The sequence below is a fragment of the Chamaea fasciata genome, unplaced genomic scaffold (genome assembly GCF_029207755.1).
Source record: "Chamaea fasciata isolate MVZ Bird 193981 ecotype frontalis unplaced genomic scaffold, bChaFas1.0.hap1 SCAF_7, whole genome shotgun sequence".
NCBI classification, from domain to species: domain Eukaryota; kingdom Metazoa; phylum Chordata; class Aves; order Passeriformes; family Sylviidae; genus Chamaea; species Chamaea fasciata.
In genome coordinates, this window is record NW_027094092.1 from 7,272,720 (window position 1) to 7,292,843 (window position 20,124).

Here is a 20,124-nt window from a genome sequence, read left to right on the forward strand (position 1 = left end):
CTGGGAGTGAATTCAGGCTGTTTCTCCCTTTTAGGTAACCAGAATCTGTGTGTTTCATTCACTTCTTGGAAGTATTTTTTTTTCTTTTTGGTCAGCACCTGGTCACATTTACAACCCTTGGAAAGTGCTGAAGTCTAAAAAAACACCAGCCTGCCTTTTTTTGGTGCATACAATCAACAGGTTTTCCTTTGAGCTTAGGCTCAACATCCAGTTTCAGGATAGGTAGGAAATGGGTACAAGTTTTCCTGTGAATCTCAGTTTCAAAGTTCTCCACCTTCTCATAGAACAAAAGACCAGAAAATGTTCAGTGCAAAATTTGGGATTGAATTCATTGAGCTGGACAGAGCTGAGGAGTTACATGAAAAATTATGTCCAGGGTGAGTATCTTCTGGCTCTTTGGAGAGCTTTCATTATTTAGCAGGTACCAGGGATTTTTGCAGTATTTGAGAAATGAAATAATTATGAACCATGAACAGAGGGCATATTTTTCTTTCATCACTGACTGCTGATAATTTGTAGTAGTCCATACTACTTTAAGTATATTGCCATTTTATGTTTAGATGAGCACAGGAAGGAGAGATTTTTCTTTTCATATCTGAAATTTTGTTTTAACCTACTATGATCAGGCAGCCAAAATGCAGGATCTGATGCTAGACCTATGTGGAATTGTATTATTCTTTATATATTGTGGCTTCAAGTGCCTTCAAAGAAGCAATGTGCAGGAGATCCTTTGTCTTTAATATATATGAAATTAGCAGTGCATATTTATATTGGGATTTGGACAGGAATTACAGTTTGGTATTTACTTTATTTGCTGCTAGCATGAGTGTGCTGCCATAAGCAGTGAATAATCTGAAGGCTCAAAGCATCTGGCATTTCTGTAGATCATTTTTTGCTGCCACACAATATACAAGCATTTAGGCCATTATGTTTAGGCTGCTGAGGAAAAAAAGATTAGAGTAGTGGAGCATAGATAAAACACCGAAGAGAGACACAAATGTGTGAGTTCATTCCAGAAAGTGTTTGAGCAGCTGTAGACTTCATATTTAGTTCTGAAAAGGTCCATGTGGAATTCTATTCAGAATTTTAAATATGTGCCCAAATATGGTGTCTCCTGATAAAAAAATTAACTATTTTTCCACATCCTTGAACAGTTTTCCTGATTCTGCTTGCATTTCTACCTTGTGACCAGGCTTTGTTTGCTCTGGCTTTACTTAATGGCAGGGTTAGCTGAGAGCAGCCTCCCAAAATCTCAGGTAGCTCTTCCCTTGCTGCACTCATTTTTCAGCTCCTGCCTCCTTCTTTGCTGAGCTGGAATCAAATCAGGTTTGGTTATTACATCTCTCCTGGGCAGGATTTGAATCCATCATGTGCTGGAGACACAAGCCCTGGTCTTAGTGCTACCCTCAGTATTTGAGCTCTCAGTTTAACTTGGGGAAAAGTGGAGAATTCAGGTGTGTGTGTTTGGTGTCTATTAGTGCTAAAGACATCTGGGAGTCTCTGAGAATTGCTAAACTAATGTACTGCCTGCAGCCTGACAGTGTGAAGTGCCTTCAGCTCCCTATGAATTACATGAGGTTTTTTTGTTAAAGCAGCAGTCAGGACTTCCATGCAGCATATCTGGCCAGCTTTAGCAGGTTTTTAACTAAAATAGGTCATGTCAAGTGTTGTGTAGTCAGATGAACTCTGCTGGGATTCACATTTGTAGACATCGGGTATAAATTACCTTTGATTTCAGAGGCTGCAAGGAACAACATGAGCCTATGTGCCACTAAAAGGGTCTTCAAGGCAGGTGACATTTTTATGTACCTAACAACAGAGAAAACAGGATGCGGTGACAGTGCTTGCGTTTAGAAAAGTCAGGGTTGAATGAATGAAGTGTGTCATTTGAAGCTGTATTAATTTAGGCCTGCTTATCCTTGTCACTGACTGCTCCCAAGTGCTTCAGTGTATCCCCTTTCTGTGCCATCCTCATAAGTTAACAGGGATGGATGTTTCTCTGTGGCTGTGCAGGTGTCTGTGCAGATAAGCTGGCTGGTCAGCTGGGAGCCAGCTCAGCAACAGAACCTGGGAATTCTGTGGCATTGGAAGAGAATTAAGAAGTTAGGCAGAAGTATTCCACTTGAGATTGCAGATAGGTTTGTATGACTTTTGTTGACTTGTTTGTGTGAGTCAGAAGAAATGCATGCTTGTAGTTGAATTTATTTTTTGGTTAGTAACTTTTGCTTTCCTCGGTGTGCACCTGGGCCTAGAGAAACACTCCCAAACAAGATTCCTGTGTGGAATATTCCTCAAACTGAAGAAAAAAGGAATGGGAAAATCTTGACTTTTTCATTCCGCTTGCTAAAATTCACATAATTCTTGGAACGTTTTCCCATTTTGCCAGGTCTGAGGGAAGGTTTGCCCTGTGCCAGATCTTTAGGGAATGTTCCCTCTACAGCACAGTGGTACAGCAAGGGCTTTCCTCCAGCAGTGGCAGCAGCTGAGCTTGGGAGGCAGCGTCCCGGCTGATCTGCCGGGGGGAAAAGAGCCGGGCTTGGGAGCTGGGGAGAGAGGCCTATAAATACTGCATGGCTGCAGCTCTGCTGCTCCCTGAACCGAGTTACTGCTGCTACAGTGCACTCTGCAAAAATGTCACATCCCTTCACTGCTCTGCACTGAGCCACGTGGAAATCACCAACTGCACTGTTTGGGTTGGCTTGGAGTCACCCTGGCATTTTAGAGATGGATTTGATCAGGAAAACGGCTTGTGTGACTGTGCTGTCAGCCTTTCCTTCCTTCCTTATCCATCTCCTTTCACTTCCAGTGGCTCTGGAATTTACTGCTCAACCTCAGCCAAAGTTTTTAAAGGATCAGAAATCCCTGAAGGTGTTACATTCCTTACAAACATGTTAGAATTGGGTGGTTAGGTGCAGGAGAGACTCCCACTGGAGCTCCCACAGAGGGTAAAGCACCTTGCCTATCGTGATTGGTGTTTTCCAGAGGGATGAGCCCGTGCATGGCCCTGTTCTCTTGCCTGGCCACACATGGAAGGGATGTCTGGAAGGGAAACCTCCTGCAAGAGGAAGTGCTGGGGATGTGCAGTAACCGAGGCTTTCACAGCACAGAGATTTATTTAGGGATACACTGGAGCCATGGAGACAAAGAGGAGCTTCTGCTCCACTGATCCTGTGCTTGAGGAGAGGGAAAAGCAAAATCTGGGAGGGGACTTGGTTTTTGTCTGCTAGTGGGTGTAAAGGGAATCCTTTTGCAGAAAGCGCAGAGAGGGCAGTTGCTCACTCTTCCAGTGACAGCCTTTCTCCACTGTGTAACATATCTGGTCTCATTAAGAAGTCAGGATTGGCACCATTTATTTTTGTTTTGCTATGAATTTGCAGTATATAAATACTCTCATTTAAGGTGCTTTCCCCATCTCTTGGCAAGCCATGGGTTTACAAGTTCATTTGCTTATCCTTAGGGTTAGCTCTTGACAGCACAGTGAAATATAAGTCAACATGCAAAATGCAAAGTGGAATCATGCTGCTGGGTAACTTTTGTAAATAGAAGAATGGCTTTCACACAGAACCAGCTTCTAGCATTCCCCTCTCTTACACAATCAAGTGCAAGCTGTTGCTGTGGTCTCACCTTTATTCAGTCTGACCAAGTTGTAAATCTTTCCTAAAGGCAACAAAACCTGGTCTTGGAATATGTTGAATTGACGTGACAGCATTTGAGAGCAGTTTTGGAAGGTTTTCTCTCTGATACATCCAGTCCCAGGTTATTCTTCCTCTCTCTCTGGATCCATTTAGAAACTGAAACCTGGTGTGCATAAAAGAGAGAGTTCAAATGCAGGAGAAGTTTATCCCATCTCAGGTTAAGAAACCTGTTAGGTCAGTTTATTTGGCTTTACTTTCAACCTTCTGACTTCTTTCCTTGCCTAGATTCTGGTTTTTGCCTTGTAAGTAGCAGCTGCTGAACTTTTTATCTACCTTTTCTGTAGCCCCAGTGATCATGGAGATCACATTTTTATCTCCCACCCTAAAAATGCAAAACCTACCAGGCTTAATCTCAAACACAGCTGACACTGGTACAAAATACATTAGTTCATAATACAGTGTGGGAAATGTCCTTCAACAGTTTCTTTTGTTGCTGCTGAAAGAGCAGAATCACACAGGTGCTGGAGACAGATATGCAAGTATTTTCTTCCTACTCAGAACATTTTGGATAGGAATGGGTTTTTTTAGTGAAATATGTCAAAATATATATTTAAAATAAAGAATGGGCTTACATAGACTGAAGGTATAATAATTCAGAAGTATTTTCTGATGGAGAACCATAGAGTATAGCAAAAAGTAGAGTTAGTCAAACTTGCTGTTGCAATGGTAATACCTGGATTTTCCCTTATATCTGTAAAAAGAGGAAAATACCTAACAGGAAAGCATTTCATTCAGCATTAGCTTCTAATGATCAATGAGGGCAATGAAATTTGAATCCAGTTGTGCACACTTGGGAGCACAGCTGGATCTGGATACCTGGATGCGTGCTATGCCCAGAGCTGGACTGGGATGCTTAGCACATGTTTGCTGATCTGGGGAATCCCTTTGGGGGCCTGCAGACAGCAGACCCTAATTTCAGGATCTCAGGTAGACTCGGGGAGGCAAACCCAAACATTTTGCTGCTCATACTTGGGCTGTTCAGCAGATGCACATTCCTGGGATGCTCAGAGCTTTGGCAAGACTTAAATCAAGGAAGATATTTGTGGGAAACAGCAGAGCAGCACCTTTCACCTTTTGTCAGATCTAGCCTGAAATGATGTCTTTCTTGATAAACAGAAGAGCCTATTTTTGTCTCAGTGCTGACTTTTTGCTGCCAGAAGCACGAGTGAGTGAAGTCATGGCAGGCTCTGCCCTTGCAAAGCTATGCATAATATTTATGTTACAGTATGAGGAATACTTTGGAAATTTGCAGTGTAGTAAAATTCCTCTCTCCTTCTCCTATCAAAATCTCCTTCATGGAAAAAAAAATCTCCTTCAGCGTTTCTGTTTTATAGCATTTAAATAGGGTGGCCATTGGGTCACTAAATTTCCTTCTTCAGCTATAAATCTTTATATCTTTCTGTGTTTTGTTCAGGCATCTGAGATGAAAGAGAACTAGATTCTGATGATCATCTTGACGCTGTTGCTGTCACCTGTGTTGACAGGTAAGTGTGCCAAGCTAGTTTTGGGGAGAAAATGTTTGAATTATTTGTGTCAGGTGGGCAAAGCCACAGTTACAGCCCAGGGCCTCAACTGTGGGTCATGCTGGATTCTACAAAGGTGAGTTTTTCAACAAACAGGTAGTCAAAAATGCTTCCAAAAACTTCTCGATCTCCAGAAAAGGAAACTGTTTCTCCTTCTGCTTTGTGGTGGTGGGTGGGTTGCAAAAATGATCTCAGAGCAGAGGAATTTGCAGTTGAACTGCAGCCTGGAGTGAAGATGGCTGGAAGATATTTTCGACTTTTATCCTCCTCCCCAAAGTACCTGAAATATGAACTAGCAGGTAGACTGAAGTTATCATACTTCCTGTGTTAGACATTATAACTCCCTGCTTTTATCTAGGAGCAATTTATTAATGAGGTCCCTGCAAATTTGCAGTTGATGTTAGGACTGGATGAAGAATTTCTTGGATTTTGTACACTTAGGTGAGAACTGATGGACTTGAGCCTCTTGTGATACCATGCAATCATATTTCTTTTATCTCTTTTACCTTACCTAAATGCTGCATTTTCAGTGCTTTCTATTAATAAAGGCTTCTAGTACCTACTTTTATTGTAACTGTCTTTATCTTAGCTTTTCTCTGATTCTTTCAAAATATAGTCCAAAAAGTTTTGGCAGCACTCTGGAGATGACTTAGAGCTTCTTAGGCAGAATAATTTCTTGAAGTAACAACATCACTTTCTTGGCTTCCAGTTCAATCATTACAAAATAAATTGAAAAATGAAACTCAGAAATCAGAAAACTAAAATAAAAAGGACACTGATTGGAACTTAGGTTTTCTCTGGTGAAGCGTGATTCTTCTGTATGATCTGAAAACTAAAAAACTCATTTTCTCTGTGATAAGAGGAACTGAAGGTGCCTTTTCTTGCACTGGCCACTGCAGATGTCTGTGTCCATGTGCATTTTTGAACACAGATCAAGGATTAGATAGTGAGTCTTAACAGTGCCTTTGGATGAGCAATGGAAGGAGAATGAAAATACAAAAATTATGTAAAATGTGTCAGAGGGATTGCTGTAAAGTGTGTGGTTACATGAAGCAGTATAATTTGAATCAGTAGTCTGTAAAAATTGGAAAAAGGAGAAAGAGATTTAAAAAAAATGTGTGTGCCTCAAAGCTCAGCTCAATGAATTTCTAGCTTATCAGGGCATTTAATAATTGACTGTTTGCTTCTGTGGTAGGGCCACTGTCGAAGATCAGCACACTGGTCTAAAGAGGTGCAGAAACAGGTGTGCAAATTTGGATTTCAAGTGTTGTGTTTGACAATGTGTTGACTAGATGGTAATAATTGTGCTCTATTGGCTGAAATGTTTAAGCTTGCAGGGACACCTTCCACTATCCCAGGGTGTTCCAAGCCCTGTCCAACCTGGCCTTGGACAGTTCCAGGGATCCAGGGGCAGCCACAGCTGCTCTGGGCACCCGGTGCCAGGGCCTCACCAGCTCCTAAGTAAAGAATTTCTTCCTGATCTAAATCTCTTCTCTTTCAGTTTAAAACCATTCCCCCTTGTCCTGTCATTATCTGCCTGTGGAAGAAGTCACTCCTTCTTTTATATAAGCCCCCTTTAAGAAGCCTGTAAGAAAATTCACCTGATATCCAGAAGTGGTCACTCTCCATGTGTGACTGAAAAACCAAGTGGAGAAGTTTGGATTTATTAAGAACTGTAGAAAACTTTTGAGGTGAGGTAGCTAGTGATGGCAAGTGTAAAAGAAACCCCAAAACCAGCTGTGAGGGAGGCTACATAAAAGCTGTGGGAGAACATTAAGCGGACATAAAACCTAACAGCAAATCTCTTTTTAATGCTTCTTTTCTTTCAAAGTGTGAAGAAAAAGTATTTCTAGTTTTATGTTAGTGCTGAAAAGGGCTTTTCTCGTGCCGGCTCTGCCTCTTTTTCTTTCCTTCAAACGGCAAAGCAGAGAGGGTTTTGTAAATCTCATTAATGGATATGTCCTGAAGGGTTTGGTTCACATGATGGGCTTAATTATTGCCTTGCCTGCTCAGCTGCATTACGGGGAAAGCAGAGCTGCCTGGATGCTGTTCCTCCACTCTGACCAGGTGCAGGCACAGGTAGCTCTGGCAGCATCAGCAGCAGCATCAGGAAATGAGCTTTGCATCACAATTGTTCCCACCAGCAACCCACCTGGAGGCACTGGAGCGGCGAAGTGTGAGGTGCCTCTTACAGGGTCACCCCAGCCCCCAGTTTCATAGAAAACCAGGAGCCCTTCCAAGCACAGTGTTCCTGGGCATCACTGCTTGTCATTCCTAGGAAGTCATGGTCACACGTGGGTGTCCTTCACAAAGGTTCTGTCAAATCCTCTATCAGCAGCTGCTCCTTTGGCACATTTAATAAAATCTTTTCCTAAATACTTTCTCTGTGGCAGAAACTGATTGTAGTATGCCTGGAGTGCAAGTGATGCTGGTTTTCTTATTAGGATTATTTTCTATCCTGATTCAATCAAGTTGGGTTTTTTTGTAAGTGCTTTTATATTCAGTTTGCATATCTTGATTAGACTGTGATAATTTCCATGGCTGGAATCTCCAAAGAGTGTTGTCAAGAAATTATAAATGGTAATGAATTCACTTAATCAGAACTTCCAGGAGTACAATCAACATGAAATCTAGTCAATTAGAAATAAATCTGTTTAAAGTATTTCTGGTTCTCAAACAGCCTCATATGAGGCCTTATGTTACCTGGGACTGAATTAAAGACCTACACAGACAGGTAGAAAATAAACTTTGGAAAAAATCACTGCAAAGGGGTATAAACAAATCCAGAAATTTAGGTGATGCTGAAATTTTCCTGAATCTCCATTGTAAACTAAGTTGCATAGGCACCAGCTGGAGAAAAGTTATAGTACCAGCTGTGACTTGGCACTCTGCAGACCACATCTTGCACCTTGTGTCCAGTTTTGGACCCACCACAGCACAGGAAAGATAGGGACAAACTGGAGCAAGTTCTGTGGAGGGCCACCAAAAAAAGTGGGCTGGAGTATTGTCCTGAAAGGAGACGGTGAGGTAAGCCTGGAAAAGAACTGGCTTCAGCAAGATTTTCCAGGCAGGCCTGGATAAAAGCGTGGGCAGCCCAAGCAGATCTCATTGCTGGACCTGGTCTGAGCAAGAGGTTGAAATAAAGTCCTCCGGAGACCCCTGTGACCCAAATGACTTGGTGATTCTCTAAGGCACAGCAAAGAATCCAGGTCGTTGTGTTCTGGGAGACTGATTTTATTTTGATTCTGCATTGAGACAGGGATACTTCAGAGAAGCAGCCTTGTTGCTATCCTAAACTGTCTCTAAATTAAAGGTATTGTGAGCAGATAACCCAGGGTGATTTAGCATGCTATTTATTTTTAGTATTAAATTCCAAACTAAGCCTGGAATTTAAATAGTAAAAGCTGTAAGAGTTTATGAATCTGTATTTTTGCACAATAACATTCTTTCTATTTTTTGTTTCCTTTCTTTTGCCTAATCGTTACAAGCATGGATCTCATTCTGTTTTCTTCTTGCCTAAGAAGTGGTATTTTATTTCTTGAGCTGTTTACTGAAGGTAATAATTAAACCTTGCTAATCAGTGAGGAAACTGGCTCTTTTAAACCTTTTAATTGGGTTGATTGCCTAATTTTTGGCTGGCTATAATTTGGTAAAAATTAGTTTCTTATCTGCAAAATGAATCAAAAATCTCAAAGGTAAAAAAAAAAATTATTTCTCAGGTATTCTACAGAGTCACTGTGCTGCCTGGGTCAGTTTGGCAGATCACTTAACCTTTCTAAGCCTGCAGATATTTTCTCCAGTCTGCCATCACCAACCTTCACTTACAAAACCCTAAGAAATGTTGTTGTGCCATGAGCCCAGGCTGGAGTATAAATTAAAGCCCAAGATATGCTTACCTTGGGTTGGAAAATAGGAAAATAGCTGGGGAAGATGCAGGTAAAAGGGCAGCAGGGTTCCTTTTTCAAAATTACCTCTGAAAAAAACAATATCAGGGAAGTTTTCCTGCAATTAAGAAAAGCCTGGAGACCATCTGTCCCTGGGAAACAGGAATATTCGCTGCAGACAGAGACAGATGGGCAGAGGGATGGTGAGGACAAGGCACATGGCTCTGCTTGCACTGGAGTTCAGCTAAACCAAGGGCTGCTCACCTGTCCTGCTTCTCCTCCATCCTTTCTGGGTCACCATTTTTTTTGTTGCCTCCCCCTGGATTAAGGAAAGAAATGAAGTTGGTGTGAAGGCCACGGAAAATCTCCCCCTACAGGCTCTTTGGCAGGGGACTGGCCCAGAATTGCAGACCTGGAGAGTCTGAGCTCTGTGCCTCCAGATCTCACCTGTAGACACCTGGTGTCCTCTGCAAACCTCAAGGGGTGTTTCCTGCCGAAATAGAAATGAATTTGTTGAAATTAAATGAGAAAAAACCTGCAACATACACAAGGAGAAAGGCTAATTGATTTTATTTGTTGTACCAGCTCTCAACCAAAGATAACATCCTTTTATTAAAAAAAAAACCAAAACAAAACAGAGCATCTGTTTGAGAGGACACAGTGTTAAGCTGCACCAAGGAAAATATAGGTTGGATGTTAGGAAAAAGTTTTTTCACAGAAAGAGTGATAAATTACTGGAATGGTCTGCCTGGGGAGGTGATGGAGTCACCATCCCTGGATAGGTTTAAAAAAAGACTGGATGTGGCACTCGGTGCCATGGTTTAGTTGAGGTGTTAGGGTTGGGTTGGACTCGATGATCTTGAAGGTCTCTTCCAACCTGCTGGTTCTGTGATACTTGAATCTTTGCTTTTTTTAACTGGCATGTTACTCCATTGATTAAACTAAAGCAAACAATGAGACTGTTTCTGTCAACACAGCAAATAAAATGACATAGTAGTCCCCACCAGGATCACATCTAGGAAAATTCAGGTTAAACTTCATAGCAAACTCTAAATGCTAACTTGTGTGCAAGGAGGAGAGGGAATCTGCTTTATCTGCTCTCAGGGCTTGATCTAATCTACATTACAAGATACCAGCAATGCTTCTCCGTTAACATTTAATTCTGTTTGTATTTGAATTATCAGAAAAAATGTTTTATGGGTAAAGAGGAAAGAGGTTGATAAGCATCAAATGCAAATTAACAAGCAACAAAGCTGCTTTGTCCATCAGGGTAAATATGTTCAACAAGCTTTGAATTTTTTTCAGACTCTTGTTGTAAATTTTTCTAAATTCTCTTATGTCCTTTCCCTTCCAACATATCATAATCTTTTTGATATTTGCATAGCTAAGTGCATGCAGAAGCTGGGAGCTGAAAGGCTGGAAAGATAAAATGCCTTGCCCTACATGCTTCTGTTTGGTAAGGAAACTTGGTGGGCACCCCAAAATTACCATTTTATCCATCTCTTTAGAAACAGACAGTGACTATTAAAAATTGGAGTGGTGTAATACTTCAGCGTTACTTCAAGAACATATCATAACTACTGACATTGTTGCATTCTTGGTTTGGATAACTGAAGGGGAATTTTTTCTTCCAGTCAGTGCATCTGCAATTTATTTTGTCATAGAAAACTTCCAGGATGGGGCACCCACAGTTGCTCTGGGCAACCAGTGCCTCCCCACCTTCCCAGTAAAGAGTTCCTTTGTAATATTTTATGTAAAATCTGTCATGCTATGAAGAATGCCTTTCTGGATCTGGAACTGGATTAAACTGGATAAACTTTTCCATGTTTCATGTTGGCTTTTCATACCTTGGCTGTTGTTTTGCTCATGAATGTGATGTTGAGTCCAAGAAGACACCTCAGTTTTTGGGTACAAGTCAAGTTGTGTATCTAGGACAATATGCTTGATGTATTTCCTAAAACGTTTTGTTGTTTCCCGCCCTATTTGAATGAGTTATTTAGCTGCTACTTATTTAGCTTTTTTTTTTGGTTCATCTGTTAAAAGTGGTTTAGAATTTGGGATCAATACATACTAAACAGGTGAATTTTCAAACTGAATGTTGCTTTTACAACTAAATGCTTGCAATTCCTGTAAGGATCTTATTTAATGCTTCAAAGTGATTATTATTTTGCCGTAAGTAAACGATAGTTTGAACTGCAAGGAGTATTTAAAGACTGCCTTAGGAGCACTGTTGTCTATCTGTTGGAAAGCAGAAGTTCTAATAAATGTGAAAACTAGAGGCCATGCTAAGAGCAACTGTAGAAATGAACAGAGCCTGGAAGGTACCTCTGTGAGGCTCAGGGGGCTGGGCCTAATTCCTTGTCTAGAAGAAGGACCTTTAAATAAAGGTCAGCCAGAATTGCTCTGGAAACCTTGCAGGGGCTTAAAAGAAGCCACTTAAGAACTTATATTGCCACTGGGAATTGGCCTTTACTGCAAACTTCCCTGTGCTGGTTAACATTTATAAATACTTACTATGTTTCCCCTATCAATATGTTTGAATAATCTTTTAAACATTTTCAACCATTCTAACTAATTTTACTGCTCCACCCTGCACTAAATCTTTACACCTGTTTCCTCTTCCTGCCAACAGGTTCTGTTTTCTCATGTTGAAATCCTACTTCAGGTATTTTTCATGTAGAAATTCCACTTCAACATTCAAAAGCTTTTTTTTACATCTGCTTCTCTGCCTGTCTTCCAGCCTTCCTCATTCAGCAGAAGAAATTGCTTGTCTTATGTATTTGTTGTTGCTATCCTTCCCCAAAATGTCTCTCTACATCTGCCTGGCTGAACTTCAGCCTTTCCATGGAGATACCATGACCAGCTGAATAGTTTACAAGGAAAATAAATGCTAAGTAGAAGAGACAGAGAACAAAGGAGAAATTTAGCATCCAAAGCTGCTTGGTAACAAAAGAAACTCAAAAAACTAGCCTGTATTTGCAGAAATAGGTTGCTTGTGTAGATTTTGTGTATATGCAGTAGTGATAATGGTGAAATACCAATGTTTAAAAATACTAAAATAATAATAAATCTGCTTACAGGCCCACTTTAATCATATCATGTTGGCATTTAAGATTCTAAATACCAAAAGTTAATGGGGCTTAGCCTCTTCTTGGCAAATCTGTGCAAATATACATGAACAGGAGAACTCAGAAATAAGTGGCAGGTTCAACAATTTTTTCACACAATTTTCTTCTTTGTTTCTTTAAAAAAATGTTGGGATGAAGTCTCACCCTTTTGCAAAACAGTTTGACACTTGTGCTGATCATCCAGCAAAGAAATCAAGGGCTGCATAAACCTGCTCTTTAACAGAGCAGTAAAAACAATTTCCTGGTGGTGCTGATGAGAACCAATGGATATGGCCATTGAATGTGAATATTGATTTCCAATCAATAATTTGGTTTGGACGCACGAGATGCCACATTGAGAAACAACAGCTTCAGAGAAAGGTACAGGAGGAATTTTTGCTCGTCATTCTGGTACTGTAGTATTTGTGTCAGCACTTATCTTCTAAAATATTTATCTGGGTGTTTCAGATAAATATTTTAACAGAATAGTTATTTAACAGAAAGATCAAAAATACATCACCAGGAAGTGAATTTAAGTGAGGGACTGCTGAATGGGGAATAAAGCTGTAATCAGGGGAGTTGTTGTCCCTGTCTGGTGGAGCAGTGAGAACAGGGGAGCTCCAAGTGCCTTGTCTCCCCTGAGGTTTTGCTGTGGATTGTTTAGCACTCCCTGTGCATGTACCGGCTTTCTTCTTGTACATACTGTCTTTCAGGTTCTACATTTGCCTGGCTGAGTTTTGTGTCTGTGGCTTTCAGCCCTGCCCTGGTTGGAGTTGTGGAATTTGGGTGCTGATAACGTTTCCATCGGGGTTAATCAGATGGCTGTGTTTATGGAGATCTCTTCCCTGCCACTCGGGCAGTGGTGTCTCAGACCCACTCTGCTGGCAAACATTAATGCTGCCTTTGGATTAAGTGGTTCTGCCCTTTCCAAGCCCTGGCAGTTCACTTCTGGCCCTGTGCCACCTTTCTCCCGCTGCTTCTGCAAACATTTGCATAGTGATCCGGTTCAGAGGCATGATGGATGTTGAAACTAACCTCCCCCCTCCCCCCCCCCCCCCCAAAAAAAAAAACCCAAAAAACAAAAACAAAAACAAAAAAACCAAAAGCTGGCGTTTGACCTGGATCAGTGCTTTGTTTTGCTTCACTGTTCACGTTAAAGCAGTCTGGGGACAAGGGTGGAGTGCTCTCGGGTGAGAAGGAGGATGGGCTTGTGTTTTGGGAGGCGATGCTGGTTACTGCCTGCTTTTGAAGTTGGGAGGCAGAGGGAGCTTGAACCCATCAAATTGCAAATTGCTGTTTGGATTTGGTCTTCAATTCAGATTTTTCTCTGCATGGCCTTTTCTGCCCAGCCATGGGGAGGTGTGAAATGCATGGTGTGCTGGGACTCAACCCCCCCACCTTCAGCTCTGTCTGAAGTGCATTTTTGTTTTAATATTATTATAATTAGAAAAGAAAATGCTTGATCTTCTCCAGCATTTTAATTTAGTACCTCATCAAGCTGGTTCTTGAGCTGATACATATAATCCTGAATAAAGCCACAGAATCCAAGTGTTGGAAGCTGTGGCAGGTTTTACACGGAAATCCCTTTCCTGAATAGTTTTCCTTTGGAGTTAATTACTAAATACCTCTTTCTGGCAGTGACTGTTCCTCTCCCAGCAAACTTTTCTCACAGTCTGGTTCATGGCATTACTCAGCCTGTGACAATGCACACTCTGTATCCCAGATACTCCCACAGGTAGGTTTGTAACTGGCCTGACAACAGCAGTCTGAAGGGCTTCTCCCTGCAGGCAACAGGGCTGCTATTGTGCAAATGAGTGTTTATATAAAAATAGATTGGTCTTATCTTGACTAGGAGCCAGTGACCCCTGAATTTGAAACCTTGCTCTGAGACCTGCCCTTGGTGGCCTTGGACATGACATTTGGTGCTTGTGCCTCAGTTGTATTTTACAAACAAGATCAGGAGGATTTGGTACTTTGGGGGCAACAAAAATCACACAGAGCCATAATTAAGCTGAATATTTTTCAAACATGGTTTTTACAGTGGGTTTATCTGATAATACATGGATGTTGAATGAAGGTCCCTGTCCAGTGTGTCTCCCCTATTGACAGTATTTTAAACCCTCTTACATGAAGCTAACAACAGCTAAGCAATAAATAAATGTAAACATGTATATTAATTAAATTCCTTTTGTGTGATGTTTAACAACCTTAAGGCTTCAAAGAATCGATTAATCTGTTGCTGCTCTTGGTTTTTCCCCTGCTGTGTCTGTTTGTACTCACTGGAGCACACCTTTCACCCTGGGAGTGAACTTGGGAGTTAAAGTTTTTCCTCTTTAATAACCTGTGCACTTTTTAATTCTGGCCTTTTGCAGTGTTCCTGTAGGGTTTTTAAAATATTTTTTTAGAGAAAAAGGCAGTTTGATGGTCATGGTTTGGACTGTTTCAAACTCTCCCTAGTGGTGCGGTGGCAGCAAATGGCAGAATAAGAAATTCCGGGGGATTTTGTGAAAGCTGTGGGCTGGACAGAGAAAAAACAAATCTAAAAATAGCATCTGTAAAGGGAAGGTAGAAGTCTGAGCTCTGCTGCTTTAATCTGGCCTGTTGGTCTGAGAAACATCACCTGGCCGTAGCCCCAGAGGCTGGGTGCACATCCTGCTGCTCCCGCTGAGCTAAAGGGCAAGGTGCTGGGGGAAAAGTCCAGTAATAAGGGAAGCACAAAGCCATCCTTTCACTCTCTCATCTTCCTGCTTTTTTGTGGCCTTCCTGTGTGAAAAGGGATATTTAACTAGCTGCAGCTCAAGCTTGCTTTGCTTAGGGGATGTTCACCGGCCAGGACAGGACAGTGCCTGGAGCTGGGACACGCTCAGTGTCCAGGAGTTGAGAAATGTGGACAGAGGACATGAGGAGGAGCAAACCCTGTTGGCATGACACTTTTCATTGCATATTTATTGACAAGATGATAATGACATCAGTTTTTATTCATTTACAGAGAATCTTGTCAGCACCTAGCACTTCTCTACACCAAAAGCAGCCACAGACGAAACACAACCAGTTAAACTGTAGGAATCCTGTGATCTGTTGAGTTTTTGCGTTTTTTTTAAGAAAAGGTAAAAAGCATTCCAGACAACCGGGTTAAACCTAATTATGTTTCAGCTGTATTGAACCAATGAATTGCCAGCTAGGAATTAGGAACCCGGGATGCATTATTTTCATGGGTTATACAAGTATTAATTAGTAAACCAGGCAACCTGCCTTATTTTCCTGATGTATTAAGTTTGGCTGTGGAAAAATTTTTTGAAGTGTCCTTGGGACAAAAGTGAAACAGTTCCTAAAAGATAACACTTTCCCTGTGGGAGCTGTGATAGCCAGTGTCTCTGGTTAACAAATGGTGGGATCCACCATCTCCACACATCTTGAGCCAAACAAATTGCCAGTTTCTCCAGTATTCTAGTCTTGTTTCAAAAATGGTGTTTAAATGATCTGTTTCTCCACTGTGCTGGTGGGGCCCATATCTTGTTTGTTTTGCCACTGTGGATACAGACTTTCATTATCCTTTCCGTGCTTACTTGTGCATTATTTTGCAGAAGACTAGGTGTCTTGTGCCTTGTTGACGAGTCTCCAAGGAGTTCTTTGTCCCACTATTTATTAAACTTAAAAGCTTGATTCCTGGGAGATGGTTCTTTAGCTGGAGATTTCCCTTATTCTAGAATGAGATGTTCCTGGGAAGTTTTTGCATGAAAATCCGCTTGCCAAAACCCGGGGAAGGTTTTTCCTCCTAACTCAACTCTTTATTTGGCTGCTGTATAACTGCAGTTTACTGCTTTCTGTCGAATCCACTGCCCTGGAGTGTGTTGCACTCTCAGATGGCTTTAGGGACAGACAAAGCACGTGATGGTCTTTATGTCTTTCTGCTCACACTCACTGGCCTGTACCTCTCATGCCCTTAAATTCTGTGTATTGCCCTGCTGTATTTTGGGTTCACATGTTTTTGCAGCGGCAGAAAAACAGAGAAGCCACAGAAATGTTTATGCTTTTTATTGACTTAAGGTGCTTTGGAGAGCAGCATTAATCTACAGTTCAGTGAAGCAGCAAAAAAATGAAATACTCCCTGCAGAGTTTTCCTTTGTAAATAGAGCCTTGCATTAAGCTGCTGTGAACTGGCTTGCTTTCAGATTTCTGAATGCACTGGTTTTGTCTTCATTAGTAATTATAGCTGAGGGTAACAACACTGGAATTATCCCTCATCAGAAACAACAATAAGGCTTGATGATGTGGGGATGTGATGTGGTGTGCTGTGGGAGTGCTTGTCCTTGACCTCCAGCCTCAGGCCTGACTCACCACTGCCTGGCTGACCTATGGGCACCTTAAAATAGGAGATTACAGCGGCAGCCTTTGGTCCCTGCTCTGGAATCACTGCTGGGACAGTGACCGGGCAGTGAAGAGGGAATAACTTCAACTAGATTGGTTTCAACTGAAGTGTTAGACACAGTGGTAAAAAATGTTCTTTTATCCCTTGCTGTTGTTGACTTTATTTACTTGGGCTGATCTGGCTGAGAGATCAGTATAGAAAACCTGTATTTGGGTACGTCAGTACAGTCACCTGGTTTAGTAGTGGCCTTGGTCAATTCACTTCACCCTTCCGTGCTTCCCTTTTGCTTTACTGTTTCTTTTTAAATGTGAGCTGACAGTGGAATTGCTTGTTTGGTTCTTCATTTATTTATTTACTTTTTTATTTTTTTTAACTGAATTTTTTATTTTGCATTAAAAAGCAGAGCAATTGTCTTGGAAGGTTACTCACAGGAAAAAAAGAAAAATAAGAAGACATTTTTCTGGCCTCCTAAATCTGAAAAATTATATGATGTCTAAGCACTGCAGAGTTTATTGTTGGTCTTTTCAGTTTTTTCCACTGTAAATGTTTCCCTCCATTTTTCCATAGAATAACAATTTTCATATCCTGGAGCAGCTCTGAGTTTGTGGGACAAAAAAAAAATAATTCTTTTGCTCCTGTAGGTGGAAAAACCCAGAAGGAAAATGTTTTGCTGTTCTTAGTGTGAGACCCCTGATTACAAATGTCTTTAGTCTGGAATAAACATGACTTTTATTTTAGCCTAAGCTATATCACAGATTAAAACTGCTTCCAAATTATGAGTATGTATAATGGACAGTTTTGGGTGGTGTTGGTTTAAAATTATGTTCTGTGAGCCACAAACCACAGAGCAGCATCTGTGTCTGTCTGGCTCCTTGTGGGATTTCATTTTTTGGTCGGTTCCACTATTTCGGAATACTGACTTTTATGAAAGCCTCACCTCTGCAGATTCTTGATGTACAGGATTATGTTAGTTTAGCATTTACATTAATCCCCTGAAATGTCTTTTCACTGGGAGAAGGAGGCTTCAAAGCCAGACCTAGCTCCTAGTACAGTTTACAGCAGTGCTGGTTTGCACGGGACTGGGTAATTATGCTGTTTCTTCTGGATCCTTAGGGAGGCTGGGTGTGCCTGGGAAGGACGGTCATCTTTTTTAATACTCTTTTTTCCTTCTCCTGCCTTTCTTCTTCTCTAGTAAATTGGAATCTAGATTTATTTCCTTTACACTCTGCCTAGCCACATAATTGGCAGAAAGAAATAAAAGGAGGATAAACCATGAAACTTCCTTGTTAAATGCATGTTATTTCCAAGAAGAAAAAAATAATTTGTAGCTGATTCATTTTGAAGACTTGAACTGTAACTTACTTTTTTCTTTTTCTCCTTTGTATTGGCAGGATAAAAAACTTTACCATGCCTCGTAGCCCTACATCAAGTGAAGATGAAATGGCACAAAGCTTCTCTGACTATTCTGTTGAATCTGAATCAGACAGCTCCAAAGAAGAAACTATTTATGACACAATCAGAGCAACTGCAGAAAAGCCAAGCAGCAGAATGGAAGACAGTCAGAGCAACACTTTAGTGATTCGAATTATCATACCTGACCTGCAGCAAACAGTAAGGCAGAGTGCACTGCAATTAAACAAAGTGAAATTAATGATTAGCTTTGCTAGCTTCAATCTGCAGTACATCTGTTCCATTTTCTTCCTTTCTTTTTTGACATATTACAGACAAAATTCGTGTTTTATTTTAATGTCTATGCTTTGTACCCCAGTGGTTTATCTGACTGGTTTCCTCAACTAAAGGCACCATCTCTTCCAAGAGAGTGGATTTAGTATGCTAACCTGATGAAAGCCGTGTTCATAAAGCAAAATATCTCTCTGATCTGCATTCAGAGATTTTGGGTAAAAGGAAGAGACTTAGGAATCCATAACCTCATCAGAAGATGAAGATTGAATCAAAAATTCACATGTTAACTCTGTGAAAGCTTCACATCTGTCTATCTATCTATCTATCTATCTATCTATCTATCTATCTATCTATCTATCTATCTATATGGCTTCTGGGGTCCTGCAAGATGTCATCAAATTGTCTCTCTTTTCTATATTTGTTGTCCTTCTCTGTCACCCCGTCACACAAAAGACATCATTTTAGAGAGCCTGTGGCTTTTAGAGTGTAAAGATGAGGAAAGAGAAGCGCAAATAAACCTTTTCTTCCTCCTTTGCTGCTGTGCCTTTACTACAGGGTGTTGTTTCTGAACCTTCCAGCCAGAGAAACCAACCCAAGTGCTGTGATAGGAATAACAGTGTCATGCTGGAAAAGGTCTTGGGAGGGATTGATTCCATCTAGAACCACAATTTGTCCGAGTTTGTCATTAATTATGTGAATTACCCCTGGTCTCCTTGAATGCTGTTGTTGGGATTTTCATTGGTGGCACCAGCCTTCTGAAATTTCCAAGATGATTATAAAAACACATCCATTTTATTGATGTGAGCCACATACATCACTCTGTGCTGACATGTAAGAGCTGCATCATACCCTGCTGCCATTGAAGATCTATCTCAGATGAAACTCTTTCTTTCTTCTTAATTAAGTTCATTTTTAGAATGATAGAGATGGGCTGGCTGCAGCCTGACAGGGAAGAGCTGTTTTGACAATGTGCCCTCAGGTGTGGTTCTGGAGCTCTTTTTTGATGATCTTACCAGCTTGATCTATCTTGTGATCCTGTCAGTGAATAGATCCATGGAAATGGAATGGAAATACCAGTTTTTCTTGCTATGTTTACTTTGCTGTTAAAACCACAGGGATAGTAGCTTCCTGAAGCCCTCTTATTTAATTACTCTGGGTTTTAGATCAATAATAAGTTATATATTGACACTATGGAGACAATTTCTTAAATTAATTTTATCATTTGTTCATTTTTATTGCTTTGTTTTTGTATTACTTTTTCCTTTTCAATAAACTCTACATGAAAAGTAGCTGAATTGTTTTAAGCAGTTCTAAGACAGTTGATATATTTCTTATTTAATTTATAAGCCCACAAACTCTTTGTGCAGGAAAGTAAAACCTGGGTTCAGGTTAGCAAACAGGAATATTGGTGGATTAAATGTAGTGGAGAAACTGTGGAGAAGATCAGAGTTTGAGCAGTTGTACCGCTACAAGCCAGAGCAAACAGGTCCCATTTCCTGTATAATTATAATTAATTTAACATACGGGGTGTTTAAAATTAGTCTGTTTAATCAAAGAAGCATGAAGTAACATAATTTAGTTTTCTGCTGGTTTTTGTTGGTTTTTAGGAGTATGATCAAGACTACATTTGTTCTAAGGAGGACAAGTTTAGGGGTGTAGATAAAATTCAGACCTCTGGGAAGCTTTAAAGCCTTAGCCAAACTCCCAAAGAATAAAGTTTACTCATCTGCAGTGGCTGTGGTACAAACTGCCTTTATTTCACTGTAGGTATGAAATAAGCACCAAGCACCACGAGTAGGATGTGCTGCCATGGAAAACTTTATAAATTACCGCTTATTGTGCGAAGTCTGTCTTGTTGCTCTT

The 20,124-nt window shown here is 40.8% G+C and overlaps 1 protein-coding gene across 6 annotated transcripts in view; it reads left to right on the forward strand.

Annotated features, from left to right (window-relative positions):
• SHANK2 (SH3 and multiple ankyrin repeat domains 2) overlaps positions 1-20,124 on the forward strand; it is a 282,608-nt gene that overhangs the window by 13,628 nt on the left and 248,856 nt on the right. For all 6 annotated transcript variants that reach the window (XM_066187426.1, XM_066187431.1, XM_066187424.1 and 3 more), the window contains exons 3-4: positions 5,110-5,179; positions 17,970-18,189. In XM_066187426.1, coding sequence (XP_066043523.1) covers positions 17,986-18,189 — 204 coding nt within the window. In that variant the 5' untranslated portion in view covers positions 5,110-5,179; positions 17,970-17,985. The remainder of the gene's footprint in view (positions 1-5,109; positions 5,180-17,969; positions 18,190-20,124) is intronic.